Source organism: Suncus etruscus, chromosome 7, assembly GCF_024139225.1.
Source record: "Suncus etruscus isolate mSunEtr1 chromosome 7, mSunEtr1.pri.cur, whole genome shotgun sequence".
NCBI classification, from domain to species: Eukaryota; Metazoa; Chordata; class Mammalia; order Eulipotyphla; family Soricidae; genus Suncus; species Suncus etruscus.
Genome location: NC_064854.1, coordinates 16,418,645 through 16,441,957, shown reverse-complemented (window position 1 = coordinate 16,441,957; position 23,313 = coordinate 16,418,645). Strand labels below are relative to the sequence as shown.

General features: G+C 40.6%; 1 protein-coding gene across 3 annotated transcripts in view; it reads left to right on the top strand.

The window, feature by feature from the left end:
* LOC126013285 (aldo-keto reductase family 1 member C15-like) overlaps positions 1-23,313 on the top strand; it is a 509,781-nt gene that overhangs the window by 85,102 nt on the left and 401,366 nt on the right. For 2 of the 3 annotated variants that reach the window (XM_049776308.1, XM_049776312.1), the window contains exon 7: positions 1,180-1,345. The exons of the other annotated variant lie outside the window; for it this stretch is intronic. In XM_049776308.1, coding sequence (XP_049632265.1) covers positions 1,180-1,345 — 166 coding nt within the window. The remainder of the gene's footprint in view (positions 1-1,179; positions 1,346-23,313) is intronic. 3 annotated transcript variants of the gene reach the window in all.

Sequence of the window (23,313 nt, the reverse complement as noted above, 5' to 3'; positions counted from 1 at the left end):
AACTATGCCACTCAGCTCTTAGAGGGTCTGTGGAAGATCCTGTTTGAACAAACTGTCTGTCTGCTCCTAACTCAGTAGAAGTTCCCTCTGGCTTTATCTTTGGCTCATTGTTCTGATGTCTCCTTTGTTCATTTCTGCAGGTGGAGTGTCATCCTTACCTAAACCAGCACAAGCTGCTAAATTTCTGCAATTCCAATGACATTGTCCTTGTGGCCTATAGTGCCCTGGGGTCCCAACGAGACCTTAAATGGTAATGAGAATATCTCTATTACCCTAAGAAATTCATTCATGACAAAATTTCTGGTAAAATTGAGTTTGAATAGTTTGAAGTGGACATCTTAAAACCACTGTAGTCAATTCTATGTAGCACTGGGGTGAAATAATCACCACCATTTCATTCTCCCTCTTTCACTAAGTCTTTTTACTCAAACTTAACTGTACTGACTAGTTTTGTTGATCATTTGACAGTGCAGGCCATACCCAGACAATGTGGTAAGTTATGTGGCACTAGAGAGGAAGCTCAGGGCTGAGACCATAGAAGCATCTTTCAGTTCACAGTTGACTGAGGAATTTGGGTAAATTTCTATGCCTGGAGTAAGATGCTCTTCATATTACACACTCTGTACACATTTCTTTATGAAATGGATACAGATTCTACTTAACCCAGCTGGACTGGACGTATCTTTATTGAAAAAAATGAGGAAACAATTTGGAGCACACAATGTGGACAAAATAGACACTTCCTCCTCCCAGAAAGTTTTCTTTGCAGATTCTTCACTGCCCCAGTTCTCTTTCTCTGATTGTGATTTCTGGTTCAGAGAGTCAGTACATTTCACTGCTCCTAGTTACCGTGCTCTTTGTGCTCAGCCTCCTAACTCTTTAGAGCTTTGAGGTACAAATATAATACTACAGACATCCAGATTTCAATTCATTATGTTCTCCTGCTATTTAGTTTTGTAGTATGGATACATAACCTCAGGTTGCTCCTCCCTTTGCCTGTTGATATAAATTATTATTACCACTTTAGTACAATTATGAGTCTCTGTATGTAAATACTCATGTAATCTACCCTTAACTTTTAGTAGATTTTTTCTTCTTCACAGTAATTTGGGTTCCTGGGACCAGGAATGGTCATCATTCTATACCCTTCACATCCTCATGTTTGGTTCTTGTTTTTAGTGTCCCCAAAGACAGTCCATATCTACTGGAGGATCCAGTCCTGAAGGCCATTGCCAAGAAATATAAACGCAGCCCTGGGCAGGTAGCCCTGCGCTACCAGCTGCAGCGAGGAGTGGTAGTGCTGGCCAAGAGTTTCAATGAGAAGAGAATCCAGGAGAACTTCCAGGTACTGGGAACAGTGTAAACTATTGAGAAGGTTTATGTGTTGACAACCTCTCTTGCATTTTTTTTTTTTTTTGGTTTTTGGGTCACACCTGGCGGTGCTCAGGGGTTACTCCTGGCTGTCTGCTCAGAAATAGCTCCTGGCAGGCACGGGGGACCATATGGGACACCGGGATTCGAATCAACCACCTTTGGTCCTGGATCGGCTGCTTGCAAGGCAAACGCCGCTGTGCTATCTCTCCGGGCCCTCTCTTGCATTTTTTAACAGGTGCTCACACCTTCTGTTCCCATTTCTCTCTCTCATGTCCAAGGAGACCCTCATGCATAAAGTCCTGCTTTGGTACCCTTAGCGGGCTACCTCTCCTTCCATTGTGACATGAGCTTCAGCTCTGCTTTGTATTAGACTTGCACTCTTCCCAGCATAAAGATTTGGGAAGTATTTCTTACTCTCACTCTCTTCCTATTTATAGAAAAAATTTTTTTTGCACCTAGTGTCCCATGGGATGATACTTTTTTGGGAACCTATGGGGCACCCACCCCACCAGGGACCATATTGCAGTAATGGTTCTTTCAGTTTCTGCTCTGGAACCCGAATTTGCATGTGAAGTTTCCTTAGACATTGTGTCCTGAGGCCTCTGAGACATGTTGATTGTCTGTTCTTCACAGGTATGGCTGAAGGAGATTAGAAACAGGTTTGTATGTGTGGGGCTGCTCTTCTGAGCCCTCTCATCTATATGGGGCCTCAGATAAAAAAATGATGACCAATGTAAGTTTCTGTCAGTCTTGGCCACATTTTGAAGATCTTTATAGCCCATCCTTATTTAAAATATTTCAAATTATCTAAAGATGTCAAATGCTGACTCTCTTTCGAGAGGACAGCACTGGATATAATGATTTATAGAACATGTGGTCTTGTCCTTGAAGCCCTTGGCTTTTGTTATTAGATTTATGAAGATGTCAAAAGGGAGCTCTAATCTTGTTAGGACAATGAGCAAAAAGGGTCTATTCCTGTTTCCATTTTTTCTCTAATTTGTTTCTCAAAACACGCGACATCATTTCATGCATGGAACAAATTGATAAGCAATCTGCTTAGGACAGCTGAAGAATAGACAGCACATGTTGCTTCTATGATGTTTTCTTTTTTTGTTTTGTTTTGTTTTTTTTTGTTTTTGTTTTTGGGCCACACCCAGCGATGCTCAGGGGTTACTCCTGGCTGTCTGCTCAGAAATAGCTCCTGGCAGGCATGAGGGACCATATGGGACACCGGGATTCGAACCAACCACCTTTGGTCCTGGATCGGTTGCTTGCAAGGCAAACACCGCTGTGCTATCTCTCCGGGCCCTCTATGATGTTTTCTCATAGATCAATTCTCCTTCTCATTCTGTAGCATTTTTTTCCCAGAGTTTTTCCTCCTGTCTGCTCCTGGAGATTCCCTGAGGACAAGAGTGTCTACTAGAGACTGATGTAGACTGAAGAAGAGACTTTAAAAACAGGGAGGTTTCTCTATCCATCAGATACATGACAATCTACAGAACACTGATTCATCTGATAACACATCTAAAAACACAGCTAAGAAAATAGGGTATTATGGAACTTAGGTACAACTTAGGTTGTTTGAACCATTGATATGGTGTGATTTTCCTGAGGCCATTTGTTCTAGAGGGACTATGAATGGTGAATACTCTCTCTTCCAAAGTCTCATCAAATTTCTGGAGTGAAGGAGAAGAAAATTAGTCCAAACCTGTGAATTACTGTTTTATTGAGATGGTCCAGGCATTCTGTTTGAAGCAAGTAGTTCACTGGACTCACTGCAGTTCTCTACACAAAATGTATGTCTAAAACATGTGATTCTCTAGTGAAATGTAGTGAAAAAATGAAAAAGCACAATAGGAAACTCAGGCAGATTGCCACTTCCATCAGCACACCTGGAATTTAATGCCAAGGACTCCTCTTAAGTGTTTTGATTGAGTCCCTGTGTTTTATTTAGAAGCTTGCTGGTATAGTGGGGGAGAAATCCAGGACAATATTTACTTCCTGCAGGTGTTTGACTTTGACCTGACACTAGAAGATATGAAATCTATAGATGGGATCAACAGGGACTTTCGCTACTGGCACATGAAAATGTAAGTGGTTATGAAAAGTAAAAGGTCCTGATTCTAATGGGATGTTTGAGGCATGTGAAGGTTGGGGGAACAGGTTTTTTGAGTCAGGGGTGTGGAACTGAGCTTCTACACTCTGCAAACATGATGTTCACCCCAGGGTGCCAGGAGTACTGATCTGGGGGGACAAAAACCTGGAGCCACTGACAAGTGCCCTGCTCCCCTCCTGTGAGTTCGCTGTCCTGCCCACAGTTCTTTTAGTTACATGAAGACCATTCCCCATGTGTCTGACTCAAATTGGCCCCCATCAGGCACAGTGGGACAGCTGGTACAAGGCAGGATTTTCTTTGGGGGAAGCATGGGGAATTTCATTACGGCCTTTTGGGACTTCCTTTATTGGTCTATGTACAATATGTACCTGGGCAGAAGGATTTTGGTTCTGGCCATGGTTTTATCAGCCTCAGAATCTGGACTCTATGTCACAGCCCATACCCTTGGAACTGTGTCCCTTGAACTGATCTATTGAGAGTATGTGGGGGGACTTATCCGCACCCAGGTCCCACCCTTGTGTTTGTTGTCAAGAGGGTCCTAGGCTAGTTCATACACCCTGAGAACCCTGCGTTTAATCTGAGAAGGCAGCCCCCATATAATCTGGTACTCTTTTTCTGCAGGGGGATTGGACACCCCAACTATCCATTTACTGATGAGTACTGAGTGCACCGTTATACCTCTTCTTGTCTCCTGTGGATAGAACACACCACCACCAGTATTGCTGATGAGGCATCACTGATGGGTTCAATACATCCTTTCCTGGCTTGTGTGTTTCTTTGAGTCAAATAATAAAAAAAAAAAAACATCAGATTGAGGGGGTGTATGTCCTCATTATTCCATCTCTACTATCAAGATGCATATTTTATACCATTTGGAAATTGAGAATAAGTTCTGTTGTCAGAGTTCATTGTGTTTGTTGTCTTGCTAGCTTATTTTTATTTGTCATTAATGACCCACATGTGTTTGAAACTTCTACTATTTTTTTCTCTCCTGACATATTTTCCCACCAGTTCCATTCTGTTTACACCATGAACATTATTTCATCTGCTTAACTTTAGATTTATTCTTTGGCCACATCCAAGTTATTCCTGGCTTTGCGCTCAGAAATCGCTCCTGGCAAGAGTACCATAAGGGATGTCAGGATTCAAACTGGGGTCCGTCTCAAATTGGACTCTTGCTAGGCAAATGCCCTGCCACCATGCTATTGCTCCCACCCCATGTGGTTAACTCTTAACATTTCCTCTTAACAGAGTCCTCTTCTACTTTGTAATTGGGCACTTAACTTAATTTTGTTCTTCTCTACTGCGATTGTTTTAGGAATATATTTTTTCATAGTTCCACATTCCTTCAGAATGAAGTTCTATTTTTTTTGGTTGTTCGGCCATACTTATTGATTCTCAGGCATTACTCCTGGCTATGTGCTCAGAAATCACTCCTGGCTTTGGGGGACCATATGGGATGCCGGGGGATTGAACAGTCTTATGTCCTAGGCTAGTGCTTGCAAGGCAGATGCCTTACCTCTCGTGCCACCACTCTGGCCCCACAAAGTTATGTCTTTGGCTCATCTTTTGTGTATTTTAATTTCATATAATGGTTTTTTGGGGGTGCTTACCAGGTGACGCTCAGCAGTTATTCCTGGCTATGTGATAAGAAATTACTCATGGGGCCCAGAGAGATAGCACAGCGGCGTTTGCCTTGCAAGCCGATCCAGGACCAAAGGTGGTTGGTTCGAATCCCAGTGTCTCATATGGTCCCCGTGCCTGCCAGGAGCTATTTTTGAGCAGACAGCCATGAGTAACCCCTGAGCACCATCGGGTGTGGCCCAAAAACCAAAAAAAAAAAAAAAAAAAAAAAAAAAAGAAATTACTCATGGCTTGGGGGGACCATATGGGATATGCCGGGCGATCAAACTGCTGTTCATCCTAGGTTAGAAGGTGCAAATCAGAAGCCTTATGCCCTCTGCATTACTGCTCTGGGCCCTAATATAATATTTTTTTATGTTTTTAGCTTTTCTCATTTTTTCATTAAGATGTAATAAAATTGGCTTATACAATGGTACTGATATTAGACTTAGCATTGGAAAATGCTTCTGGGAAACAGGAAAATGTAAGTGACATATAGAAACTAAAATTATCAGAAAGTCAGTCCTGCCAGGCTCTGAAACTATCAGTGTCTTTCTTGAGCTTGTCTTCTCTTTCAGTGGTTTTGTTGGGAGATCACTGTGTGACCTCCATATACCACTTCAAAGTCTATGTGGTAGGCATGCACCTGTGGTTGGGAGCCACCACTCACATCTGGGCAAAGGCAAAAAGTTGAATGGTTTGAAGGATGGCATCCAAATTTCCCTCCTGGCTTCAGAAAACCATAGGTAGCTTTGCTCAGTGAGCAAGTAGGGTCCCTATCCACATAATTTGACATGGAGCAAGGGGGAGGGGAAGTCCTCACTTAGCAAAGGTGAGCTGTTTTGACCAGGTGCTTTAGATCATGTGGAAAAGTCAGTTCTCTATCACTCACTCCCTAATCTTCATTTTGAAAATTCACTAATCCTGACAGCTTTCCATAGGTGGTGCCTCTTAAGCCACGTCAAACCTGCCATAGGCCTTTTAGCTGCTCCCTGATTAACCCCACACTACGTGCATTCATCCCTGACCCTGCATGTTCCTGCAAGCTGCTCCCAACTATGTTCAAATGATCTGTATATCAGGGCAAGAGGTGTCCACCAGCCTGTAGCTATCTAAACCTTTGCCCTTTTGTGCCTGCTGAACTCAAATAGGGAGGCCAGAAATATTGCACAGTGGGAAGAGTATTTGTATATGACTGTCCTGGGTTCAGTCCCCTGGTATCTGGCAAGCACTGCAGGAGTGATCCCTGAGCACCCAGTACAGAGTACACTCTAAGCACTACAGGCATGGTTCAAAAGCAATGAATGTTTAACCCCTTACCATTGTTCAGATATTATCCGCCAACAGAATTTAGTTTCCAGGACCATCTTGATAGTTTTACATTCTTGATGACCAACACACCTATGTTTTCCTCTACATATCTAATTCAGCATTTCCAAACTTGGACTTTTATGCTCACCAGCTTCTTTATTAAAGGCAGAACAATGAGGTGGTCTTCAAGAGGAGATGTTTATAGGATGAAAACAATGTCACTCCAGTGGGTATTGATAAAGGTGAAGCTCACATTCATTTGCTCATGTCCAGAATGTGTAGTTGGTTAATTGAATCGAATCAAAGCAAAAAGTTAGGCTTTGGTTTTGTTTTTATTTTTTTTGAGGTTAGGGGCTGTTTCTTTGTCTATCTCAGAGATTATTTTTGCATACAAGGATCTCGACATTGCTCAGCCCATAGGACTGAGGATGCTTATCTGTAAGAAAAGTATCTTGTTATTTTTCTCAAATTCCTGAAGTTATTTTGTAGGGTCTAGAGGATCGAACAGTGGTATGTCTCAGGGATCACTTCTGCTTTGTATTCAAGAATCATTCATGCAGAGATAGGGGGACTCTTTGTGGGGCCAAGGATCAAGCCTGGGTCAGATATGTGCAAGACGAACACCTTCCCACTGTACTTCTTGAGCCCTTTGTTAATTTTCACAGTGGATAGATAGAACTGCAGACCTTGGGCTACAAAGGTTGCCTGGATGAACTAGGAGATCAATTCAAAAGTGCCAGGGTATAAAATAAAAATTGTTAAGTTGTGAGATCACCCTAGGCACCATAATTCTAAACATATATTTTCAGGTCCAAACAGGGTCCTGAGATCCAGGAACCTGAGAAAACCCCAACGATGATGTTGAGTACCTTGACCCTATGGTGGCTAATCACCATCATGGTCTCCTTAAAATGACTGTGTGTACAGTGCCTGTCACCAGAACATTGGTGTATATGGCCCCTGTTTTGAATGCTGCCGAGGCCCCTAAAGCAGGACAGAGGCAGCCAGTGAAGAGGAGATAGCTGAAGACTCTTAAAAGCATCCAGAGATCTTTCTTCTACCCAAGGAGCTTTGTCCAAGGACTGTGGCCCCAAACCTGCAGCAGTTTATTAATCAAGGTTACTGATTGGGCAGACATCAACAAGAAAGCTCCATTTGAGGGATTCTACAGCAAGAAGATGAGCTGGTTCCCCCCACCCAGATTCTGGCTCAGGAACTGAAGGGCTTTCCATCCCAGATGACCTAAACAGCTTAATACAGATGAAAACGCTGGAGAAGATGGAAGAGCCAAGCTGAGCAGAAGGCCAGCAGAGGAGAAACTGCTTTCAGAACCTCCCAGAATTTTTTTCTAGGTTAATCTATGGATCCTATTTGCACTGGTCAATATATTGCTGGTTAAATAAATGGTGTGTTATTCTTGTATTAGATTTTATAGCTACTGTTTATTTCTATGCCCTACTGCAAACAAAAAGTTTTATACAACTTTAGTGATTTAATATTAGTTTGTACACTTACAGGAAATGCCCATAATATTGTCAGAGTTTAAAAAGTTTAGTTGTTCTAGTGGATGTTTCCCAATTGCTTTGATCTTTGATTGTGTATATTATGTAATGAGTTGTTCTCTAATTATGTCTGTAAAAATGTTCTAATATCTTAGTCCACAGAAATTGATGGAAAAGAAACTTGGATGCTATAGACACTTATCATAGTGCTCATTATAAGAATGTTTTAGTAAATATATATATATATAGGTTTTTGGGTCACATCTGGCAATGCTTAGGGGTTACTCCTGGCTCTACACTCAGAAATCACCCCTGGCAGGCACAGGGGACCATATGGTATGCCGGGATTCAAACCATGTCCTTCTGCATGGAAGGCAAATGCCTAACCTCCATGCAATCTCACCAGCCCAAGCAAACGTATTTTTAAACATATATATCAACGGAAGTGTTCTTTTGATTTTGTTTAAGGAAATTTATGAAAAGAAATGTTTAAGAATTTTCAAATTAAGTTTACCTTGAGAAAACTGTATAGTTTATATTCAATGAAGTCTATGAAAAAAATTGCATTATATATAAGACATGTAAAGATTTGAAAAAATGTTGATTGTTTTGAGAATGATGTGTACAATTTAAACTTGAAGCCATTACAGCCAACTTTTACTGTGCCTATGCAAAAATTATAACCACTTTTATAAGTTCTGATCTGGGGGTTCCTTCCTTCTGGTGGAAAAAGGTAGAACAAAACATTGAAAATTTTTTTATTATTTTTTGTTTTGTTTTAAAAAGAAAGGGTGCAATTGTAAGATGATACCAGCTATCAACCACAAACAAAGGTATTCTCCCAATATCCTCTTTCCTTAAACCTTTTTCTTTGATATATAAAAGCCCACTGAATGGGCACTTTTGTGTTTCTCTCAACTTTGTCCCTTCTGTTATTGAGAGTTGGTTTTAATAAATAGGAGTTTTGGCTATTGGCTCTGGAGATAAGTACAAGACAAAAGCCACAGACATCATGATTATCCTTTTTTTTTTTTTTGAGGGGCACACCCATTGACACTCAGAGGTTACTCCTGCTCCTGGTTATGTGATCAGAAATCGCTTCTGGCTTGGGAGGACCATAAGGATGTTGGTTCGAATTCTGGTGTCCCATATGGTCCCCCGTGCCTGCCAGGAGCTATTTCTGAGCAGACAGCCAGGAGTAACCCCTGAGCACTGCCGGGTGTGGCCCAAAAACCAACCCCCCCCCCAAAAAAAGAATATTTTTGCTGGTGTTTGTATGGCAGGTATTTCTTTTTCTGTTTCCTGAGACCTTTTCCAGGATGAAGCAGAAGGGGTACATATTGATGTCAGGGGTCTTTGCAGAAGCAGTTGTGCTTGACGTGGTGCTAGGAAGTGCATGTGGTTCCACCAGCTGGCCAGGGCTCACTTCAAGTGGCCAATGAAATAATGATGGCAAACGTGATTCTAGTTAGACTTGTGGAAGACTAACAAGTGTTCAAAATCGTGTGGTAGCTAGCAGATCTCGGCCTGCACTACACTCAGCATCAAGGCACAGATGATAAGTGCAAGAATTACATACAGAAATTACGTATAGAATTATGTACAAAAGCTACAGCCATGTGGCCAAGTTTAGCAGTAGGATATGCAGCAGTAGGCAGAGCAGAAAGAACCAGGCTCAGCCTTCAGGAGCCCCATTTTTCCCACAGCTGCTTGCAGCTCCCAGAACTCATTAAGACTTTATTTTTGCTGGGCTCAAAGCTTGGCTACTCTAGGGCCAGCGTTCTCCCCAGCAGGGACTTAGTGTACTTTTGCACATACTTCTGCACCAGGCTTTGTTCTATAAAGGCATCCGTGGCATCCTGCCCAGCATAGTGGCTGATGATACAGGGACCCACCAGGTAGTATCAGATGAACCCTCTGATGTCATAAATTTCCATTTGATCATAATCCACAGCTCCTTCTTATGTCCCCAGTGCTTTCCCATTTTGTCCTAAGTGATCTAGAGGGGGTTTGCAATCTGGGGTAAACTTTGGAAGCATATCTGGGATATGCAGGTGATGTAGTCATGCCCAGAGATTGGAGAGTGTGTCCTTTGCTATGCATGTCTGCAGCCCAGGCCCATGCATTCCACATATTATTATTTTTAATACCCAAATAGTGTTTTATTTTTTAAATTCTGCATCAAAACTAATCAAGTGTCACACCATTTATAGGAATTTGTATATTTCTATGAGGAGGATGGACAGAAGACCCACTAGGATGTCATATTCTTAGTGCAGATGGCTATTTCAAATACTCCCAAGGAATCTTGGAACCTGCTGGAATGCTTCTACCCTGCGAGGATCATTGGTCTATTTCTTTAGAAATATTTATGAGATTCTTGTTATTGTACTGACATTATGCTTTCTTCACATCTAATTGGCCTTTCTTCCTTCTGCTGTGTATATATAGTAAACACTTCTTACTTCCTAACATAAGGATTTTTACAGGCAAATATAGCCTTGATTAAATTTCTCTTTACCTGGAAATTTTCAGCACCAAATAAAAGACAGTAACAACAATTTTTTTTTGTCTTCCTTAAAATACCTTGCAATTTTCTTCTGGGGACATCTCTAAACTTGTTAACTCTGACCTCAGAATTTACCTAGAAAAAGGATTGGCCAGGATGTAGAATTGGGCTGTTGAAACTTTTACCAAGTAAAAATATCTGCAGCCTGCATTTCTTTAGATATAGCTTGTCTCTTTCACTTTGACCTTTAAACAATGAAACTTCTTCCCTTATTCCCGCTCATCACTAGTTCTCTAGTTTACATCTGAGGCTGGCCTGCCAGAAACTGTTTTTTTAATTATCTTTATTTAAACACCGTGATTATAAACATGATTGCAGTTGTATGATTACAGTCATGTAAAGAACACCCCCCTTCACCAGTGCAAGATTCCCACCACCAATTTCCCAGATCTCCCTCCTCCCACCCAACCCACACCTGTACTCGAGGCAGGTTTTCTATTTCCCTCATTCATTCACATTGTTATGATAGTTCTCAGTGTAGTTATTTCTCTAACTGCACTCATCACTTTATGTGGTTAGCTTCATGTCATGAGCTGCACCTACCAGCCCTCATCTCTCTTTTATCTCTGAGATACTGCTAAAAATATCTTTCATTTTTCTTAAAGCACATAGATGAATGAAACTATTCTGCGTCTTTCTCTGTTTTAAGATGTTAAAATTAACCTTCTCCTTTGTAACTCAGGACTCTTACTGCTTATACCCCTAGTCAGGTGAATTGCTATGTAGATCAAACAAGGCTACCTGTGATGTTTCTGTGTACTAGAAAGTATCTGTGTGACTGGCAATTTCCCTCATATTTACCTGTCCCAGACATTAAATTTGGGAATATGCTGTTTCTCCACATACATTATGTGGCCTCTAATTTCTTCATATTTTTCTGCCTATGCATCCACTCTCCTTGAGAGAATTCAAAGAAATTCTCTAATGCAACTGACCCCAAAAGGTAGTCTGCAGCAGTCAAGCATTTGTTTCTCTATAAGACTAAAATCTTCCAATTGCCATTACATAATCTATATTTTCACATAATGCAACAATTTCTCAGCTAGTCCATATTTTTAGAAAATCCTTATGAGATTTTCTCTGGCTAGGCATGAGTCTTCATCATTGCTTAAACTACTTATTTTCTATGGAGTTCCACCTGGTGGTGTTCAGAGGCTATTTATGGGCTTTGATCTCCAGGGTTTGCCCTGGAGATACTCAGGAGTGCAGGTAGTGCTAGGGATAAAAATCCCTCTTCTGCAAGCCTTTCCCCAATCCTTGAGTTATCTGTCAGCATTCATCTATGGAATTTCTTTTTATTTTCTTTTCTCTTTTGGGCCACACATGATAGTGTTACTCCTGGCTCTGCGCTCAGAAATTGCTCCTGGCAGGCACGGGGACCCATATGGGATGCTGGAACTAGAACCACCATTGGTCTTAGGTCGGCTGCTTGCAAGGCAAACGCCCTACCTCTGTGCTATTTTTCTGACCCCTCTTCTATAGAATTTCTTCATCCTCTGACCAAGTATGCCATTTCTTTATGTTTTCCTTTTGTTGCAGGAAAAATATTTGCTTATTCTGTATTGCTGGATTGTTTCATCAATCAGTAAAGCAACACATAAATTTAACTTAAATTTGGGTGCTATAGAGCACGTATTGGGAGTCAGTGACTTTTTTTTTTGGCAGTGACTTTCTTTTGTCCAGTCATGTTTGAGCCCCTATACAATGCGAAACCTCAAGTATTACTAGGAATGGTCATAGTGGTATCTGGAACGTGCTCTAGCTTTAAGAATAAACTCTCAAGCATTGTTGGCTGAGAACTTCTGAAAGATTTCCTGGCTCCCCTAAGCACTCTAGCCCCCCAAAGAATCAAACTCTAACAAGGGAGTATTTGTATCTATAGTCTAGAGGAAGGAGAAAGCCATGGAAGAAAGCCAAGGAATGTGTAGCTGTTAGAAGTAGGTCAGGTTCTGTGGGAATCATTGTTTGGGCCTAATGTTTGTGTTGGCCAATAAGCACTGACCTTGTCCACAATTGTTTACCCAGTCATGACAGGAGAAGATGCAGAAACAAGATGCAAGGAGGGTGTTTGCCTCATACCCATAGAAAACTGGGTTCCTTCCCCAGCACCACAGATAGTTTTCCAAGCTTTTCCAGGAGTGATAAATAAGAGGAAAGGTAAGAGCAATTGCTGAGGACCACTGGGTGTGGTACTTCAGAAAATAAACCACCACAAAAAGAATCAGGGCAGGAACAGTCTTGACCTAGGCGCCCTGACTCTCTGATGGAAGTGGCTTATTGTGTCCCTGCTTAGGGTTAATATTCTGCCTTCTTTCACTTTTCTATTCTAGCCCTTATAGAAATTCATAGAACAGGTCAACATTCTTCAAGCATTTTTTGCATTCCAAAGTAACCTAGTGAAAAATCCTGAAAATATCTGAAGAAAGAGCCAGTAGAAGTGTTTTCTGTGGCATAGCAGAACTGAATCTACACACACTTCCCAACACCAAGTCTAGGCTCATGCCTCAGTCTGGTGATTGGCAATAATGCAACCACTGGGATTGAAAATTTTGATATTTTTTGTCAGTAGGGTCAGCTGACAATAGATAGACAGGGCCCAAGGCTCTAATAGTTTACATGCTGGTCTTAATACCCTGACAAAGACTGTTTATTGAATATAGTTTCTACTTTCCACTGTAGCTCATTCACAGATTAATGCAGGACAGTTAAAGTTTGCAGGCACTGAAAGAACTAACAGGTACAATAAAAGCCAATACTACATAATGACATAGCTGTGGATATAGTGTGCAAAACACTAAATAAGCACTTTAATGTACAGCATTATATCAGGTTCATCTCCTATTCTACTTCTGTTGTGTGCACATTTACAGCTATGATTGTTTAAAGGAATCTAAATTAATTTCCCCTTTGGACTCTTACTTTTTTTTTTTTTTTGGTTTTTGGGCCACACCCGGCGGTGCTCAGGGGTTACTCTTGGATGTCTGCTCAGAAATAGCTCCTGGCAGGCACGGGGGACCATATGGGACACCGGGATTCGAACCAACCACCTTAGGTGCTGGATCAGCTGCTTGCAAGGCAAACACAGCTGTGCTATCTCTCCGGGTCCTTACTTCTTTATTTTTAAATAAAGGGAGGATTTCCCACAATCTAGGTAGCTGATGTCCTGGACAAAATACAATGTCAACTAGCCTGTCATTTGAGTAAGATGTGTTTTTCCTTAACTGTTGTAAAGAATGTTCTTTTTCTTACTGTGCAATAGGGAACCTTTGTTTTTATTCCCTGGTACTGTGGGATGGCTGTTGAAGGGTGTATGAAAATTTACTTTTCCCTCCAATTCAACCGTGCACACCAACTTTCGTTTGTGAGCTTTCTCCCCCACCCCCATGTGCCTGCCTGCACTAGAGAAATGATGAACATATGCTGCTGGCAGTGGGCAGACTGGGTACTGGGTCGCTGGTGATTTCCTCAGCCTTCCAAAGAATAGGCCATTGCCACCAACCCACTAGAATTTAGAAAAATGAATGAGGTTCTGACATTATTCCAATGCCTATGATTGATGCAGAGTAAGTTGAAACTCTGGTCAGAGACCTGAAGAACCACCCCTTGATGAGTCACAGGTCATCATGTTCCGTCATCCACTCATGTGCTTATCTGAGCTTAGTTACCAGTCTCCTGGCTAACACAGAATGTGACTTGGATATAAAGGTTTGGCATTTTGCTTGTTAACATACTTGTAGAATCTATTGAGGGCATAGAAAGTACAGGAAACGATATCAACATAGCACCACTGTTCTTTCTAAAAGGATTACTAAAAGATAAATTAGAATATATAAGAACCAGATAGTAGTTTAAAAAAGGTGCTTGAAATTTCTAATATATAATCCCTTCATCAGGTAATATGTGCTTTCATTTTATAGAAAAGCTCTTGATATTAAAGCACCATTTTTGTGAAACCTGACCCAGTTTTATCAGATCTGTCTTAAGACTTCTTTATGATAGAAAAATTCTGATTAGAACCTTTTGCATTGTCTAGAATTACTCCTCAGGTTCTAAATCCAGGACAGTGGAGAGATAAACTTCTGGAAGCAAATATTGATTTAAGAAATTACACACACACACACACACACACACACACACACACACACACACACTCACACCTAAAGAAGAAGAAACAGATTTAGAAATTTCAACACATAAGTATTCAAACCCTAAGAAGTAGCAAGTTCCATGGGAAGTCTGGAAATGCAAGAGACCATTTTCCTGAAATCCCAAGTGTTTATTAGGATGGAATAGACCACCTACATATATGGGATTAGGTAGAATACACCAGTCCATGGTGCTACATTCATTGATGTTTCCAAGCAATGTATAGCAAGTTATATACCGAGTAGGATGAGATCTGATTAATCCCCTAATTGACTTTATAAAAAACTGCAGAAATAAGAGGTGAGATAAGGTAATTTACACCTCAAGGGAAAGTATACTTACTACAGGATTGACAGACATCTCTAAAAAATAAAGGTGATGGCATAATTTTGCATCAGTATAGCAAAGTTGGATAATTTGGAAGAAAAAACTTTTGGCCTAAGAAACTGGGATTTTCTATCCAGGAAGTTTCTGCCTTAAAACCAACTGCAGGCTCCAGATAGATTTATGGATGTTAAACCAGCCTTGCATTCCTGGGATGAAACCTACTTGATCGTAGTGGGTGATCTTCTTTTTTTTTTTTTTTTTTTGGTTTTTTGGGCCACACCCGGTAATGCTCAGGGGTTACTCCTGGCTATGTGCTCAGAAGTTGCTCCTGGCTTGGGGACCATATGGGACACCGGGGGATCGAACCGCGGTCCGTCCAAGGCTAGCGCAGGCAAGGCAGGCACCTTACCTTTAGCGCCACCGCCCGGCCCCTGATCTTCTTAATGAGGCATTAAATCCTATTTGCCAGGATTTTGTTGAGGATCTTTGCATCTGCATTCATCAGTGATATTGGTCTGTAATTTTCTTTTATTGTAGCATCTCTCTCTGGTTTAGGTATCAAGGTGATGTTGGCTTCATAAAAGCTATTTGGAAGTGTTTCCGTTTGTTCAATTTTATGAAAGAGTCTTGCCAGGATTGGTAGTAGTTCCTCTTGGAAAGTTTAATGGATTCATTAGTGAATCCATCTGGGCCTGGGCTTTTGTTTTTGGGCAGACATTTGATTACCATTTTAATTTCATCAATGGTGATGGGGATGTTTAGATATGCTACATCCTCTTCCTTCAACCGTGGAAGATTATAAGAGTCCAAGAATTTATCCATTTCTTCCAGGTTCTCATTTTTAGTGGCGTAGAGTTTCTCAAAGTAGTTTCTGATTACCCTTTGAATCTCTGTCATATCAATAGTGATCTCTCCTTTTTCATTCCTAATATGAATTATCAAGTTTCTCTCTCTCTCTTTCTTTGTTAGTTTTGCCAGTGGTCTACCAATCTTGTTTATTTTTTCAAAGAACCAACTTCTGCTTTAGTTGATTTTTTGGATTGTTTTTTGGGTTTCCACTTCGTTGATTTCTGCTCTCAGCTTTGTTATTTCCTTCTGTCTTCCTATTTTTGGGTCGTTCTGTTGAGCACATTCTAGTTCTATTAGCTGTGTCAGTAAGCTACTCAGGTAAGCCCCTTCTTCCTTCCTGATGTGTGCTTGCAAATCTATAAATTTTCCTCTCAGTACTGCTTTTGCTATGTCCCATATGTTCTGATAGTTTGTGTCTTTATTGTCATTTGTTTCCAGGAACCTTTTGATTTCCTCCTTGATTTCATCTCGGACCCACTGGTTATTCAGTATGAGGCTGTTTAAGTTCCAGGTGTTAAAGTTTTTCTTCTGTGTCCCTTTGGAATTCACAAATAATTTCAGAGCCTTGTGGTCAGCAAAGGTAGCCTGCAAAATTTCTATCCTCTTGATATCATGGAGGTATGTTTTATGTGCCAGCATGTAGTCTATCCTGGAGAATGTCCCATGTACATTGGAGAAGAATGTGTATCCAGGTTTCTGGGGATGGAGTCTCCTATATATATATATCCACTAGGCCTCTTTCTTCCATTTCTCTCCTCAGGTCTAGTATATTCTTGTTGGGTTTCAGTTTGGTTGACCTATCCAGTGTTGACAAAGCCATGTTGAGGTCCCCCACAATTATTGTGTTGTTATTGATATTATTTTTCAGATTTGTCAACAATTGTATTAAATATTTTGCTGGCCCCTCATTTGGTGCTTACATGTTTAGGAGAGTTATTTCTTCCTGTTCTACATACCCCTTGATTAATATAAAATGTCCATCTTTGTCCCTTACAACCTTCCTGAGTATAAAGTTTGCAATATCTGATATTGGTATGGCCACTCCAGCTTTTTTTTTTATGAGTGTTGTTTGCTTGGATAATTTTTCTCCAGCCTTTTATTTTGAGTATATGTTTGTTCTGACTATTCAGGTGCATTTCTTGTAGGCAGCAGAAGGTTGGATTGAGTTTTTTAATCCATTTAGCCACTCTGTGTCTCTTAGCTGGTGCATTTAGTCCATTGACATTGAGAGAAAGAATTGTCCTGGGATTTAATGCCATCCTTATATCGAAATTTGGTATGTCTTTTGGTTACTCTTGTCTTAAAATAGGTCTTTCAGTTTTTCTCTTAAGACTGGTTTTGAGTCTGTAAAGTTTCTGAGCTGTTTTTTGTCTGTGAAACCATGTATTCTTCCGTCAAACCGGAAAGTGAGTTTTGATGGGCACAGTATTCTCTAGGTGAAGCATTGATTTCATTCAGTCTTTTCACAATATCCCACCACTCCTTTCTGGCCTTGAGTGTTTTTGGTGACAGGTCTGCTGTAAATCTCAAGGATGCTCCCTTGAATGTAATTTCCCTTTTTGATCTTGCCTTTTTCAGAATTCTGACTAGGATGTGTCTTGGGGTATTTTTTCTGGGGTCTCTTTCAGTTGGTACTCTTCGAGCATGCAGGATTTGATCACATATATTCTTTAGCTCTGTAAGTTTCTCTTTAATGATGTTCTCCCTGGAAATTTTCTTTCTGGGTCTCTGGGACTCCAATGATTCTTAAGTTGTTTCTGTTGAGCTTATCATAGACTTCTATTTTTATCTGTTCTCGTTCTTTGACTAATTTTTCCACTGTCTGTTCATTTGCTTTAAGTTTTTTTTTCCCATTCTCTCCCGCTGTATGGAATTGTTATTTATCTCATCTTCCACAGCACCAAGTCTACTCTCAGCTTCTGATACCCTGTCCTAGAGCTTATCCATTTTGTCATTCACTTCATTTACTGAGTTTTTCAGGCCTGTTAGTTGATATGTTATTTCAGTTTGGAGTTTTGTGATTTCTGTCTTCATATTTTCTTGGTTCTTATTAGTGTTCTGTTCAACTTGATCCATGGTTTCTTTGAGTTCTTTGAGCATCTTCCATATAGCTTGTCTAAAGTCCTTATCTGAGAGGTTGATTAGTTGGTTGGTCATTATCTGGTCATCAGAATTGTCATCTTCATTCTCTATGTCCGATGCTGGCCTGCGTTGTTTCCCCATTGTCACACTTGTATTGTGGGTTTTTCTACATGCTGTGGTGGTATTCATTGGCTAAATGATGTAGTCTGCCACACTCCTCTGGCTCCACCCTTTCTGGACGGGTCGACTTGCCTCCAAGGGAGGAGAGTCCTCCGTGGATGAAGCCTCACACAGGATCAAATCTTAGGGCCGAGCACGCAGCAGAGAAGACAGTCTGGAGAGAAATGCTGGACTTCAGTGATCCAGCACAGTTCTTAGTGTGTTTTTTTCTTCTTGTTGCAATGGTGTTCTTTCCTTGGAAAGAGCGCACAGCCGCGTTGTGAAGCCTTGCGGCCATGCTCTACTGGAGCCTCTTTTCAGCTCACTCCCAAGAGGTTCACGCAACAGGACAGTAGACAGACACTCACAGGCAGAACTCACAGTTTTTCACAGTTGGGGCCCCTCTGGGCAGGCATAGTTTTGTAGATTTTCCCAGCCTGACGTCACAAACGGGACCTGGCTTCTGCAAAGTACTGCTTATAGTCGGTTTTCATGTTATGGAGCAGTTCCTTGGTGTTCCCACCCTAGAATGGGCCTCTGGGAGAGCGACTTTTCTGGAGCCTCTTTTTGGCCCACTCCCAAGAGGTTCAAGTGACAGGACAGTAGACAGACACACACAGGCAGCACTCACAATTTTTCACAGTTGGGCCCCACTGGGCAGGCATAGTTTCATAGATTATCTCAGACTGACGTCACAAACAGGGGACCAGATTCCAGGATCTTTAATACAGAAATGTGATGCCAACAACAGAGGCTGTGTGAAAAATAAAAGTGTATTGGCACTACAGACAATGACCTGGATTGGACAAACTAGTTTGCCTGGAGCCTCGAGTTGGTCTTATGCCAGGAAACTTCAGGGATAGGGTCTCCTTGTATTTAGGCCAAGACTTTTCCTTTCCATGTCTCTCATATTTTGGTGGGCCTTTGCAAACAATAAAACAATAATTGCCACTCTAACACCATTTTTACTGTGCTCCTTTGACTCTAATCCTTAAGAAAAACAACCCACTTAAACTTTTGAGGTCAACTTAAACTAATATGCATGTGCATGAAAATGTAAAAAAGTACTTTGCCTTCAATGTTTAAGGAGTTACATAAGTTTTATGGCTTTACATTGCTTTGTATGCTGCTAAGTACTTTGTCTTCAATGTTTAAGGAGTTACATAAGTTTTATGTCTTTATATTGCTTTGTGTGCTGATAAGAAATATTATGCACTACAATCTGGGGACTTGAGGGACAAAGTAATTGTACATGGGTTCTGTTTTATTTTTCTTAATGTTCTTTGGCTGAAAGTTTAAAGTTAAGATATCAGCAATGGGACTACTGAGAATTTTGTTCATGGGTGATTGTTCTTACACTGTAACTTTACCTTGTCCTCTTTCTTTGCATCTTTGTTCTCATAATTATAAATAAAAATTAATAAAAATTAAAAAAAGAAATTGTGGTTTGATATTTTTCAGATGAGGAAATTTGTTTCTGAGTCTGTATTAATCTCAATCTCTTTAAGAACTAGTCATTGTGGTAAATTGTTTTCCTGGTGGAGAAAATTAATTCTGATTCTGTATTTATGCCAACCTCTCTCAAAGTGTCTGTTCTAGGGGAAGCATATCTGTTCCAGACTCTCTATGGAGCTGCACTGGAGGAATCAGATCTGTTCCACACTCTCTAAAGAGCTGTGGTAGAGAGATGTTGGATGATAGATAAGCTTACAAATCTGCCCTCTGTTAAAGCTGATTGGGTTACATTAGTTTATTTTAGGAGAAAAATTGTGGATAAAATATATTGGAAGTTTTTCTATCCTAATACTAATAGGTGATGAGAAGACAAAATTATCTGTTGACACAACTAAAGGCTCTTATGACTTATTTCTATTAGATGGTGGTGGAACAGCAACCTCAGGGTTTTGGAATTGACCATGTTTTGTGACTGGGAAAATACATAAATTCCATCTTTTCTGTCTTTCAGAGACAAATGACAGCACTTTAGACATTTTTTATGATTAATCAAAGTATTTTGAAGGCATTTTAGACATTTTTTGTGAAAAGTCAGAGTATTCAATTAGTACTTTTTCATCTCAAGAACCTTATGAACTAAGATTACATGTAAAACCAACATAAAAATCTCCATCCTATAAATTATCATATCTGTATATTCTATGTTGGCTTCAGAAGGGAAGAAGGTAGCAATTTGCATAAGGAAAAGCCAAGGTCCTTTAATCCAGAAATCAGCCCTGTCATAATTATAAACTAGAATTGTGAAACCTACTAATGAAGCCATGCAATACACATCTCACCAATTGTCAAGTGAATCCCTTTTGGGACACCATCATCTAAAATTAGGCCTCATGTTCTAAAGCCAGACACTGAAGATACATGGATCTGGAAGCAAATGTTGATCTAGAAAACTATCCACATAAACAAGGAGGAATAAACAAATTTAGGAATTTCAACATGTAAGACTTCAGTCTTTAGAAGCAGTAAGCTCCATGGGAAGTCAAGAAATGCAAAAGACCATTTTCCTAAAACTCTGTGTATTTATTATTAAGGAGCAAACCACACTCTTGGATGAGACTAGGTAGTCTCCATACCAATCTAAGGTGCTACATACAAAGATGTTTCCAACAAATGAGTAACAAGGCATATAATAAGTGAGATGGGATCCCATTTTTCTACACCATTGCATTTAAATTTTTCTCTTATATCTTTCTTCTTTTATATTTCTGATTTAATCATTTTATGTAAAGAAATTTCCCTCATCAAATCCATACCCAAATATTCATTTTTTCTTCTACAGAGGCTTAGACCTGGTTTATCATACAGAATAATAATTCCAGTGTTTTAATCACTTCCCCCACTTCATTTCTAATATTTGCTAAAAATTAAGGAATTTAAAAATCTCCCTTAGACTGTCATGTGATAGTCTAATAATATTAGAAATAATTTTATAATTTATAAAAAGTCACTGTTTCTCATAGAGTGTTTTTTTATTACAGCAAACCATTGATAGTTAGAAATCACAATATCATAATTCTCTGTAATGAGATGTCACAGGTGTGACATATATGTGACATACATGTTCACTGATGAGCGATTTAAAATTTTTCTTGTTTGAAAAGTAATTGAGGAGGATGAAAAACGAAACTGAGAAAGAAAAAAGAAAGAAAGAGAGAAAGAAAAGACAGAAAGACAGAAGGGAAGGAGTGGGGATGAGTAAAGAAGAGAAGTAGACTAGGGATGTAAAGAAGAAATAAAGAAGCAATATGATAAAGTAAAGGAGATGGGAATGAAGATCAGAAGGACAGAAGAAGGGAAAGAAAAAAGGAAACAGAAAAGAAAGAAGAATTAGAAAGATGACTGATAAGAGAAAATTACGAAGGGATGGAAAATGAAGAAAAGAAAGGAATAAAATGATAGATAAGGAAGGAAAGAAGAAAGAAAAAGATAGATAAGGAAGGAAAAGAAGGAAGAGAGGTATCACAAAATGAAGGGAGGAAGGAAGAAAGAAAACACATAATAATACTCAGAATTCAGCATCCAGTCTGTTTCAGGTTATTCATTGGATGATGTTTTATGGAGCTCTTGAGAGAAGGCAGAGTGAAGCAGTTCTCAAGCTCTGTAGTAGGTAAGTAGGGTAAAATTTCTGGTTAGCTGGTGAAATTTAATAGTGCAATCCTGATAAGATTGGCCCTAGTATGGGGTTGGCAGATAAAGACAAGCTTGCAAGTCAAATCTGCATGTCCTCAATTGGTACTGCAGACTCCAGAGAGTCACCAAGATCTGGGATTGTGTGTCCTGTTTTCCTTGGCATCTTGGTAGCATTTTCTGCCCTGCCTATCTGTTCTGTAGAATAAAAATTCCGAGAGGGGGCCAAAGTGAAAGCACAGTGGTAGGGCATTTGTCTTGCATGCTGTCAACCTCAGATGTAGCCCAATTCAATTCCAGGGATTCCATATGGTCCCTTGAGCCTGCTAGGAGCGATTTCTGAGTGCAGAGCTGGAGAAACCCGAGTGCCATCAGGTGTTACCCCAAAACCAAAAAGAAAAGAAAAGAACCCTGAGACTTGCTGCTCAATGAATCCAGGCTTGGAGCTTGGGGAAGGCAGGACTGGGAGCATCAGTTCTGTGGTGGAGGATAAACTTCAAGGGCAGTTATTTTGTGAAGTTGAGTGATGGGTACTTAACATCAGTGCTCTGATAATGTAAGTGAGATGGGGATGGAGGAGCCTTGGACCAGACGGGGCAGTCTCATCGGATCCACTGTCTGGTATGTTTGAGTAATGTAGGGGAGCTACAGGCAGGATGGACCCAGTCTCTACTACATATATGTGATGTGAGTGTCATGACATATGACTAACTGGGGATGTTGTCCAGGGCACTATGGTGAGTCTAAGATGTGAGTAAAGAAAGATGGTGGGCAAGGCTGGGAGGGGAACTGGTTATCCTGGAAGGTGATTTGACATTGGATTCACCTGGGAGTGCTTCCTTGGTCATATGGTGGTCACTGAAAATTCACAGCAGGTGAGTGATCTTAAGGACTACTAGGTTAATGGGTGATTGGGGGCTCTTTGAACCTGTTATGACCTTGGACTACCCTAGATACGGACAATTTGGCCGAATTTCTGGGCACACACACAGGTGGTCAGAACACCGTGAAGCTTCTCCAAATCTATGACACTGCAGAAAGCACAGTGTTAAGTTGCAGTCTGAGGGCTGATGTAGCTGGTTCTGACACTGAATTTTCTACAATCACTCCTGTGACTGATGCCATCATCTACATAGAATAACAGACAGAGTGACAGAGTAGTAGTAGATTTATCATCACTATCATGAGGGATTGTGTTTTGGTATCCGAGCATGCACTGACGCTGAAAGAACTCTGAGGCATTGCACAGGGATCTATAGTGTTGCCTTTTGGTGCCAAGCACCAAGATCCTTTCAAAAGTTCCCCTCAGAGCTCGGAATGCCCTTTTTACCCCTGTGCTGAGTCACTCATTCTCTGCTCTTCATAGGAGGTTCTGGAGGCCAGTGGACATAGGGTAGACTAGGGTCTTAGTTCTGCTTGGCTGCTGGGCTTCAGGTTGTTGGGGCTGGATGGAGCCATTTATGTCCCCTAATATGTGACATTCATTCCACCTGGGTATTCACACAGAATATCATTGGTGTAGGGTCTACTTTCTGGGCAATGCTCCTCAAGAGAGTGTTGGCTTACACTATGGTGTCTTTGTCAGGGACATTCTGAGGAAGTTCTTGGCAGGT